The 12,029-nt window shown below is 44.3% G+C and overlaps 1 protein-coding gene across 1 annotated transcript in view; it reads left to right on the plus strand.

The window, feature by feature from the left end:
* The window catches only part of LOC146812057 (arf-GAP with SH3 domain, ANK repeat and PH domain-containing protein 1-like), a 1,117,518-nt gene that overhangs the window by 863,770 nt on the left and 241,719 nt on the right, over positions 1-12,029 (plus strand). The window contains exons 20-21 of the mRNA XM_085619062.1: positions 5,444-5,559; positions 11,013-11,080. Of these exons, the coding sequence (XP_085475188.1) occupies positions 5,444-5,559; positions 11,013-11,080 (184 nt within the window). The remainder of the gene's footprint in view (positions 1-5,443; positions 5,560-11,012; positions 11,081-12,029) is intronic.

Genomic DNA, 12,029 nt, shown 5'->3' on the forward strand with positions numbered 1-12,029 from the left:
CACCCATAATTAAGCCCACCCAAACAGCCAGCACTTAAGTTGGCTTTTAACCCAGTTTGGTAATTTAATGCCATGAGCAAACTGTTCTGAAATAATAGAAGTGAAAAGATTATCATTTCTTGCTGTTTTATTATAGTCTTTTTCTTAACAAAAATATTTTTGAAAATAATCTATCTAAACCTATTCACCAACATGACATAACCTAGAATACCTATAGGAAACAGAGAGTTTTAAAAGTAGTAAGCACAACAATTGAGATTTGAAACAGTTTTCAAATTAAGTCTTAGCGTGAGAAAAACCAGTACGTGTTGGACTAATGTATATTTTGATGCCAACATAAGCTGGAAAAACAAGTCATTTTCCAATTGATATCTCATTTGTAAAGTCATAATTTGAGCCTGAAAACTGAACAGGTGTGAGTTAACGTGCCCATTAGTCATCCACAAGTGAAAGAAAGTACAAAGGTCTCTGTTAGATTAATCCACCTCCTCAATACTAAGGCGAGGCTTGGCACCACCCTGTGAAGCCTCATCGCCGAAGTCGGCACAGGGCATTCCCCTAGGCATCCCGCCCTGGTAGATTTTGAGATTATGGGGGTGTTACAGACCTTCTCCAGCTCTCTCTGCTGGTGCTCATACTCCTTCTCTGCCAGCTGGTGCTCTCCAGCCAGGAGATGGTCTGGTTACATTTGTCCACGATATTCTTCTTCGCTGATTTGCTCTTTAAGTTTGTCGTCCTCCACAGTACTTTTCATGTTGAAGGCATAGAATTCAACTGAGTTCTTGGCAGCAGCCATCTCTCTAGGCTTCATTATCTTCTTTGTATCTCTCTGCATCCTGTACCATTTGCCCGATCTCCTCTTTACTCAGCCGGCCCTTGTCATTGGTCATGGTGATCTTGTTCTGTTTGCCGAACAGCAGAGACATTCAGGGTGCCATTCTGCCTCTCACCTACCTCACATCCATGAGCTGATCATCCCTCTGAGGGACGTCTGACTTGTATACAGAGAATCCATTTTTTAGCTCAAGAGCTGCATGTTCCTATTATTGGTTTAGTACTTCTTGATACACTTCGTCAATGGGAAGTCGTTCTAAATTTCCGTTCAGTCAAAGGCCTACTGCTCTCCATCTTGGAGAGTGGTAGATGAGGATGGCTGGTGAGAAAAGGGTGCCTCTACTACTGAGGAGCAGTGAAGGTGTAAAGAATGTGACAAGATAGATGCAAAGAAAGAGTGGTTTGACACAAAGAAAGCTCCAAAAACAACCAGAGTATGTTTGGTGAGGTGTAGGGCACATCACCTCTCTGCACCTATTAACAGATTGAGATAATATGCAATTAGAATGGAGTTTTTGGAGAATGACTTGATCCTTTCACATTGTCGGTACAATATCTGGGATGGACGTGACATGAGCGTAGGCGGATAACGGGTTGCCTAACCTCTTATTTTTTTTGGTTTAGTGTCTCCTGAACTTACTTTATTGGACTTTAATAGACTTTGAATGTAACTCCAGAAGCCATTGGCTTCTTTAGCTCGATAACTTTTTGCCATTGGCATTAAACATTTTCAGGCATATCATTGATCATCTCACCATTTTTCGCTTGTCTGTTTCACTGTGTCCTCCAGTGGAATGCAAGGGAGGCTGTTTTTAGGTCAAATCCTAACAACATCTTGCGGACATTTGGAAAGGTTCCCTGGGAATGCATCCCGCCCGTTGCTTACCATTGGCGTTGTGGTTTATAACTCACATTTGCTTTGTGTCTGTTTGCTGGCTTTATTTTGTTTTAGGCTGTCCAGCTTGAGTTCGTCCCTTTCCTTGCTCAAACCCTTTTTAGTGTAATCGTCCACCATCACACGATTTCTGTAAACAGCCCTTTAAATCTTGTTCTTATCTTGTCACATTTGCTGTGCATTCAAATACAGAGGTCAAATGTGAATGCGTCTGTCTTCCAGGGATTTTGTTGTTTACTTTTCTTTCATTGACTTCCAAGTGAGAGGATTTATGTGACTATCATGCTAGCTACTCAGGGTATACACACAAAACAAAATGTAAATGTCTGTAAATGAACTGTGTAGATATTTCAAAATAGGGAAAGCACGAATAAAGAATATTTTTTGATAATTCAGAATGTGGTGAAAACAAATATTTTAATGCGAACAAATCATTACACTAGGTGTTGACATTTCCACACATTATCATTTGTGTTCTGTATACTTTTATCAGTAAAGCTGTATGTCAGTGCAGCTGCAATGGTCATTCCAATTGAAGATGTGTTGTGTCTAATGGCAGTGCGCTACCATACCATGCATACTCCACCTTACCCAACTCCACTGTACTCTGCACCACTCCAAAACCTGGCACTCTACTCTGTACCACTCCACACGGTGTCACTGCAATATACTCTGTACCACTCCACACTATGCCATTCCACATCACACTGCGGTCTCTGCACTACTCCACTCTGTGCCACTTTACTCAATGCCACTCTGCTCTAAATCACTGTACTCTATACCAGTGTACTCTACACCACACTACTCTACACCACTGCACTCTTAGCCACTTCTCTCCACCTCGAAACAATCTACTCTACGTCACTTTAATCCACTCTGCACCGCTACGATCTACGCAACTGCACTCTGCATCACTGCACTGCATGCAAATATACTGTGCACCACAACACCCCACTATATGTTACTCTGCAACTCTTGACTCTAATGCACTCTACGCCACTCTACTTTACACCATGGCATTCAATGTCACTTTTCTCTGCACCAATCTACACCACTGCACTCTGCTACAATGTACTCTACACCACCCAGCTCCACTCTGCTCTGTGCCACTTTGCTCTTTGTCACTGCACTCTACTCTGGACCACTCCATACCACTTCACTCTATTCCAATGCACTCTGCGTAGCTGCACTCTGCACCACTATACTCTGCATACCACTATACTCTGCGCACCACTCTACTGTATGCCACTCTAATGTACACTTACCCCACTCTACTATACACTCTGTGCCACTGCAGTCTCACCACTGTACTCAACTCTCCACCACTCCACTGCACTCTACGCCACTCTACTCTGAATCAGTCCACTCTATGCCACTCTTAATTTATTCTGCATCACTGCACACCACCCCACTGCACTCTACACCTCTGCACTCTATCCTGCATCACTCCCCTCTACCCTGCACCTTTCCTCTCTACCCTGCACCATTCCACATTGCAAAATACCATTCCACATAATTAAGTCCATCACACACAATCTCACTCTACATATTTCTGACAGTTAATACCATTTAATTACTATCAACATAATTCCACAGAACACCATGCCACATATGTCAACTACACAACTTCACACCAAACCATCCAATTCCACTACACAATATTCCACAACAAACAATTCAAAAACACCCCATCTCTACCTCCCACTTCCACCAAACCTGCCATCTTTCCCACACATCCACTTCCCCTTCCCTCACACTACCACTACCCCTTATATCTTGCAATTCCACTACAACCCTCTCATCCATCCCTCACACTCCCTGTCTACTCTCTAAACTGCCTGCTCCCACATACTACCTTCCTATGCCTCCTCATTCTGTGCACTTTCCACCTCTCTGGGTTCCCCTCCCACTCATCCCCCTCTCTCTTGTACTCTCTCTCACACCTCTCTCTCACACACTCTTCCCGCCTCTCTCATGTGGTTCACTTCAGGTCTTCGATCACAGTTTCTTCCCAGTGCCTTTTCAAGATTTACGTCCAGCAAACCCACACGCTCCTTCTCTTCTTAGGTTGTCTTCTGTTTACACAGGAGCTTTATCTTTATGCATCTATGGCCTGCTCTCTCCTTCTTTCTCTCTTCTCACATACTCTTTCTGCTCCTCTGTCTGGAGTTCTTTGGCTTCATGCAGAAATTACTTGTCCCTCCCTATCTTGGTTTCTATCTATTCTGTGCAGCACTTATCTCTATCTATTCACCATGCCACATTATTCCACTACACAAATGCACTGCACACCACACAATTCCAACCCACACTCTTCAACAACTAACGGTTCCAATCTAAACCACCTAATTCCACTCCACACCACATACATCCACTCCTCTCCGAACAAAAACACACACCTAAAACACTTTGTCACTTACAAAACCAACAGCTCTAACTCTGGCAAATGCGAGACCTATTGCATTGTAAATGCTTGTTTAGTAGGTCTGGTTTGAGCGTGCTGCTGTCTCATACCTATTCATAGAGTTACTTTCAAATAAAAACAGACTGGCCTTTGGCTCCACCTAGTGGACTGAATACCGATCACGTCCTGCTACTGGCCCTTTAATATTTGGTTTTCCTGTGGAATGTTTCAATTGTATCGCACGAGGGACTATTTTACATCTCAAACCTACGCTGAATAATTGCACATCTGATTATTTACCGAATACGTGCGTTGTATAGCGAGAGCAATTGTTATTTTTTCGCGGTAGCAGGGTTTTTTTTAACTTTCAGTTTGGATTGAAAATGTAAGCCAAAACTATTGGCTGTGCAGATGCTTGTAGGAGTTTGAATATAAGCTCCTGACGAACTGCCTAAAGGATTATGACAAAAGGGAGAATTTTGAAAAAAATGTATCAAAGTGCTGTGAGGCTCCGCCTAAGCCGCAAATATAAAAGAAAGAGATGGAATATTGCTGGACAGCTTGGACTTTGACGAACTGTCGTTTATTTACCTCAGTAGAGCACCAAATGGATATCGTGCAGAGTGTATAACTTGTGTCATTGGTTTGAGCAACCGGTTGCGTTATTTATTTTGTGTGATCTCTCCAGAAATAACCATTACAAAGCTTGAAATGTGCATTCACATATATTTGGAAATAATCCCATATTAGGGATGCTGTGCATTGGCAAACGGTTACTTCCCATCTGGCGTAACGCAACGAGCCTAGCACACTGCGCGGAAAATATGCTAATTCTTGGCATTAGATTATCATAGTCATATGGGATGGAGTTTCTGACATTTGAAATACTTTAAAGTGACAGATGGTAAGTTCCAAGTAAGTGGTACCTTGCAAAAATGAAAAACATTTTTGAAAAAGAGTCTTCATCATCCCAGAACAAATAATATTTTGGAAGAAAACGTTCGGCTGCATTTCCAGATAGTGTGTTGTCAGCCCCTGAAAATGTTATAACAACAGTGAGGTGCCCTAAAAATTTAGGGGCCAATTCACAAAAGCATTTATGAATACTCCAGTGATAACATTTAATGTTCTCCTGTGAAGCAGTCCTACAGGTCAGTCTTTCAGCTCAGTCTAAATTAATGTTCTAGTGGCTTTCTTTTTTTCTTACTCTTTTGATACGAAAGAAAACCTTTTCATACTAGTCTATATTCCGAATTGGTTCTTTATTGTGTAGAAGACTATGCTAATATATATTTATTTTCTGAACATAGTGGAAACCTGGTGAAGCCGACGGTGACGGGGAACACGCCGCTCCACTACTGCAGCCTGTACAACAAAACCGAATGTATCAAACTCCTTCTCAGAGCCAAAGTCGATATATCGATCAGTAAGTGGGTGAAACTTGCTCAGTGAGCAGCTCGCTTGTTTGTGGGGCAATGTGCCTTCTGGTACTTGTGCAGTTAGCTACATTATTAATACAAATATGATATCTCAATGTGTTGCCTGTCTGAGGATGAACCATAAAACACGATTACCATATTTCTGAAGGAACCTCTACATTGATTTCCAATGTCCCACATGGTTTTGCTGAAATCAGACACGCTTTGCAAGCTAGCACTAACTGTATGTTTCTTTCTTGTGGGAATGATGTGGTAACAAATTGGCCTGTGGGAAATCCTTTTGCAGTCATCTGTCCCTCTACTGCACTTATGTGGTATTTGTAAAGTGTGAACCCAGCCAATAGGCAGCAGAGCTCTGGACAGGGTCAAAGGCGGAGATACAGTTACTGAGTGATTGGAGGCAGACATGGGCTCCAGGGACATAGCAAGCAATAGTGCAGCAGGTGCAGTAACACTGGGGCTCAGAGGTTTGAGGGGTTCGCTGCAACCAAATTAAGGTCGCTTTTTGCTATCAGACAAGGAGATAGGGGCGGGCTTACTTTCCTCACTTGCGTCAGGCCCTGTGGCACCCTTGCCTCTTTTCTGCATGGCTGGGCTCTGCGCCTGGAGGTGGAATGTTACTTTATTGGGATGTAGAGGACTTTAAAGAGGTGCGTCTTCATCTCTTTCCTACTTTGGAGCACGGTGGAGGTGGTCCGAATGGATACGGGGATGTTGTTCCAGATTTCGGATGCAGAAAGGGAGAATGCCCTTTGTCTTGTGTTTTTTTGTGTGCACATCTTCATGTCCAATCTGGGCATATTCTGGCTGTGGGAGTGACAGGGTGCACCGAAGGTGATATATACCTTATCAGTCGTTATCTCCAGTTCCCAGAAGTGGCACTTTGTAGCAGGAGGTGATAGTGCGCATAGATCTCTACTAAAAATTGAGGATTCTGGACAACAAGTTCACCACCCTGAAGTTCATGCCTGAGGTGTCCTTGAAATACCATTTAAAAGGCTTTACCTTTATGCCACCAGCGTTTCTCACATCTGTGAGCAGACTTATTATTTTCTCTTCTTGGTGTGATCCAGCCAGTGTCTTATCTGCTTGACTTGCCCATCATCAAGCGCATTCAGTTCAAGGCCCTATGCATTGTATTCAAGGTCATCCATGGTAAGGGCACACGGCAACTGTCTCAACATTTCAAGCCCTATATCCCAGGCAGAACACTCAGATCATCTTACAGTGGCAACCAAGCCATCCCCAAGTTCTATAAAGTAAAATGGGGAGGCAAAAGTTTCACCTCTACCACTGTCAAAGTCTGGAACTCTCTGCCCACTGCTCTTAAAAACAAGCATTGGCATAGCCAATAGGTCGCGCTTTTGGGACCTTATAAGTATTTAGTTATGCAGCACAATATCATTGGTGCAACAACATCAGCTGTTGCATGACTAAACCTTGTACCTTATAAGTGTTTAGCCATGCAACAGTTAGGCTCACGATGGCTACCCCCCTATGGGATTCAGAGCGGTTGGGAACTCTGGGGCGAACGAAAGGGTTTGATAAATGGGACCTCATAGGTATCTCACACATAAGGGACCTTTGGGGCGGAATGGAGTGGAGACATTCACCACACTACAGCAGACATATGAGATGGCTGAATCAGAACACTTTAGGTACGCGCAGGTTAAACACTCATTACAGGCCAACATCCCGACTGGGACGGCGCTGCCTGAGGCATCCCCACTTGAGGACAGATTGCTCGATGGGCATTTACCAGAAAAGTGTATATCCCTAACATACAAAAAACTCATCCATCACACCCCTGATCCTCTTACTACACTTAGAGAGAAATGGGTAAGGGATGGTCTGGAAATCGACGATGAAGAGTGGCAGGAAGCACTTTCCTCGCCAAAAGAAGTTGCCATATCGGCAAACCTGAAATTGGTACAACTGAAGATACTGCACAGGGTTTACCTTTCAGGGAGGCAACTAATGCTCATGGGTAGAAGCGAGGATGGGCTGTGCAAGAGGAGATGTGGGATGGAGGGTGCGTTCTTACACGTTCTCTGGGAATGTCCACTAATCCAAGACTTCTGGCAGAAAATCTTGAAATGTATGAGTATGGTTTGGGGGGTGACTTTGCTGCCCGAAGCCAAGAGATGCCTGTTGAACATCTGGGAGCCCACAGACTTAAATGTGAAAGTGAGGCTCTGGGTTACACTCAGGCAGATGATTGCCAAGCGCAACATAGCGCAGGTATGGGGGGCCGCTGCACCACCGACACTGAGGAAGTGGGAAGAGGACATAGATTGGTGTATGTCGAGAGAGAAAATAGTTTATGTAACTCGGGGGTGTCCTAAGAAATGGATAGCAATTTGGACTAAATGGAATGTATATCGGGGAGGGCTGTGCGAACCTCCTATTATCCCATCCCTTGATGAACACTGCACGGTATGAAACCCACTGCATGTACTGTAGATGTAAATATTGATAGCGGAAGCACTATACCGCTGCCTGTAAATAAATTGTTCCTTGGAACTGTACGAAAGGCATAACTGTATTGCATGACCATTTTTCTTGTTCAATAAACAGAACTTAAAAAAAAAAAAGAATGAATGTGACTGATTATTGTTAGTTATGAGGTTTTGTGTACAGCCAGTCCCATGCTGTTTTTTCTGGTTTAGATGCCAGCTTATTCAGTCATTAGCGTGGCTTTTTATTTTGTGTGTCCAGATTTATATAGCGCGAACTCGACCCGAAGGTATTGGAGCGCTTTACATGAGCACCGGTTACATTACACAAGGACACATTCATTTTTTAAAATTTTTATTTTTGGTTGGCACGGGGAGATTAGGTGATTTGCCCAGAATCACAGGATGTGGAGTCTACCCCGAGGCTCGAACCTTGCTTTCCCAGCTCCAAAGTCATCAGTCTAGCCGTTGCCTTCCAGCCAGTCCCGGTATTTCAGCATACTGCAGGAAGCATGCTGGGACTTGCAGGCCCATGCTTATCAGTGAACTGCAACCTCATTACTCAGCATTCTTAGTGCTGTTGGCGACTGCCTCATGAGAAGAGGCCATTTGGCTGATATGCCTTATAGGCCACTCTGCCTCTGTTCTCCTTTCCACCCCCTCAATGCCTTGCTAATCTCACGCCTCACACCCTGAAGGGGTTTACTGGCCGTCCTAAACACATGGGCATGGCACGCGGCTTCCTCTGGCCCTGGCGTCACATGCTCCAGCCACTAGCTAGCCAGGGAAGGTGGCAGCCGCGGTCCCTTCTCTCCTCCCGGCAGCCTGGAGCCCAGCCTCCATGTCAGCCTCCTGACTGTCCTTGGCTGCCCCCCGGGTCCCTTGCTCGAGCTGCAGGCATGCCCAGCCAGTTGTGACCTCCCCTGGGACAGGGTGGAGGAACAGCTCGTTATCTGATTAAATCTTTGCTATGCACTTAGCTTAGGGACACGTCTCACGTAGCCCCTGCCACGGCCGGGACCCATGAGGCCTTGCACTGCTCTGGGAAAGCCCACAGCGGCTGAGTGACCCCAGGCCATGTTAAAAGAGACATAGAGGGGGAGAGAGACAAGCTTTCTTCCCTTAAGATTACAGGACTTTGCAATTTTGATTTGTGTTGTAACGATATTAATATATTTTGGATTTGTAGCTTCACTTTTACCATTCTGAATGTACTTTTGGAAGATAAAAAGAACGCTACCAGTTTTTGCAAAAAGGCACTCAGCGAGCCCTCGTATGAACAAGCAAAAAAAGTGCGCTCCTCGCGCGGCAGCAGGGGGAGGAGAGAGAGGAGGGGACCTGCGCGATTCCCTTGCGGGAGCGAGCGTCAAGGCGCGATAATTGATACCATATGGCGCTGCCGCTCGCTCCCGCAAGAGAATCGCCACACGTGCACGCGTTGCCATTGAAGGCAATGGAACGCGTGCACGTTTTTGGGCGAAAAAGGGAACTGATGGCTAAAGGTCTCCTCCTATGCAGCGCATGTGCACTGCGTAGGCGAGACCTAATGAACACAACCTGCTTCAGTTCAGGAAACATCTTAAACCTTGGCTTTAATAAGGGTTTTCCTCTAACGGCCACCATCTAGTGTATCTAGCGCCTAGATACCTTCGGGTCTTGTCGCGCTTTATAAATATTTCATTTCATTTCAAATGGATTTCACCTAGTTCTTTTTCTGATCAATTCTCCTCAGTCAAGGATGGTATAAGAACGTTTCCCAATCAGATGCCAATCCTTTGCAGAACTATAGTGCTGTTCCTGAGTAGAGAGTGCAATCAGTTGCCTTCTATACATGGAGATGCTGCCTGTGATCTTTGAGAGCTAGCAGTAGCTACAAGGGTTGCTGCTCCTTCATTTGGCCCCCTCCTGTGGCTGCTACTGGAACCCTTCATGCCTATGGACAAGATTTTATTTCTCGATGGCCTCCAGGTTGAAGTCTTCATCCTTCAGTAATAGATGATTCTAGAACTTTCTTCAGCTACTGTATTCACGCCTTGTGTGCGTTTTTGTGAATTATTTAGTACCTGAATGCCTGACCTTATCACAGGCTGCTGGTACTTTTGGGCTTTGCTTGATGGATCTCCAAAGGAATGTCTCCGCCTTTTAAGGTAATTGTAGCCATGCAGGTTATTAAAAGAGCTCTAGAAACAGCAACTGCTGCCCTTGGAAAACCCTTTGGTACTCCAATACACTACACTGTGATCAAAGTTCAAGAATTATATTATTGCTGTCGTATACTTATTTCAGGTTTTGCTAAAATGTGGGTTTGTGAATACTGGCTCGACAGTCACAAAGACCCCTCTCTCATTTTCGCTACACTACAGAAAGAACCAGTGTGTGGGGATCTTCTTGAACTATCAAATCTGGTCCCTGTTCATGGAGGAATTTGCAAGAATCTACGAGATTCCCTATTACTCTATTTGCAAGATGTTACCTATCTCCTTACTCCCCTTTATCCTTTATAAGTAGTTGTTTATAGCGGAGAAGATGTTGCCAGAGCTATCGACAATGGAACTGGGGAATCAGATTTGAGTCCCGGCACCTGCTCAACATTCTGTGATTCTGCTCAGGGACTGCTTTAGAGTTTGGCAGACAGGTTACTCCGTCACAACGTGACAGATATTCCATCTGCCTTACTACAAGTGGAATTGGACCTAATGCACTTTAATAAGGCAGATAGGATTCGGTCATGTTTGTGACGCAGTAACCCATCCACCAAACTCTAAATTAAGCCCTTAATCTCCATCTGCCTGAAAAAAAAAACAATCTCTTTTGCCATGTTAACTGGTGCACACGTAAAGTGCTCTAATGCCCTTGGGCCAAGTTTGCGCTATATAAAACGGACGGACGGATGGACTGATGCATGGATGGATGGACGGATGGATGGATGGATTTGATTTTGAACTCAAGCAACCGTTCCATATCTTGATTCTGTTTTCACGCAGGAAATGAGGCTGGCGAGTCAGCGCTGGACATGGCCAAGAGGCAAAAGTATCCTCAGTGTGAGCAGCTGGTAAGAACTGCATTTTAAATGTTGTTTGATCACGTTTAGTAATAAATGTGGTGTGCTGTACTTTACAGTCGTAAACTTTATTACTTATATGTTTATGATACTTTCCTGATTTGCCAAGCAATGTATATATGGAATAAGAATGTTGGAAACAATATATGCATTTGTGTTGGAATTGACCCTCTTTGCAGGGTTATCCCCAAATGTTTTGCTTCTTCCTCCTATTTTCCCTGACCTGGTTTTCTTGGCTTTAGGACTCTGGACACTTTGCCACTGCTAATCAGTGCTAAAGTGCATATGCTTTCTGTGTAAATTATGATTGATTGTCCATGATTGGCATATTTGATTTACTGGTAGGTCCCTAGTAAAGTGCACTGAGTGTGCCAGGGCTTGTAAATCAAATGCTGTTGTGGGCTTGCAGCACTGGTTGTGCCACCCATACGAGTCGCCCTGCAAATGAGTCTCAGACCTACCACTGTATTGTCTGCACACACAGTTGTTAAATGCCATGTTTACCCGGCAAGTGCACACACCTGACAGGCCCCAACCTTCCCTTTTCTTACATGTAAGGCACCCCTCAGATAGGCCCAAGGCACCCACATGGGCAGGGTGCAGTGTATGTGAAAGGTAGGACATGTGCTGGAGTGTGTAACATGTCCTGATAGTGAAATACTGCCAATTTCGTTTTCTCTATTGGAAGGCTATTTGTCACATAGGCTAACAATGGAGTTGTTTTGCAGCATCTTACAAGTATAACTTTCCATTGGGACAAATGAGAGAAATGGAGCTTGGCTCTCTGATCTCAGAATTTAATAACACATCTTTTAAGGAAGATGGTTTTTAAATTATGTGTTTGAAAATACCACTTTTAGAAAATAGTCATTTCCTTGTATAACCAATCTCTGTGCCTCTGTTGGGTTATGTATTCACTGTCTGGTTTTGAAGTGACCGG

The sequence above is a fragment of the Triturus cristatus genome, chromosome 7 (genome assembly GCF_964204655.1).
Source record: "Triturus cristatus chromosome 7, aTriCri1.1, whole genome shotgun sequence".
Taxonomy (NCBI): Eukaryota; Metazoa; Chordata; class Amphibia; order Caudata; family Salamandridae; genus Triturus; species Triturus cristatus.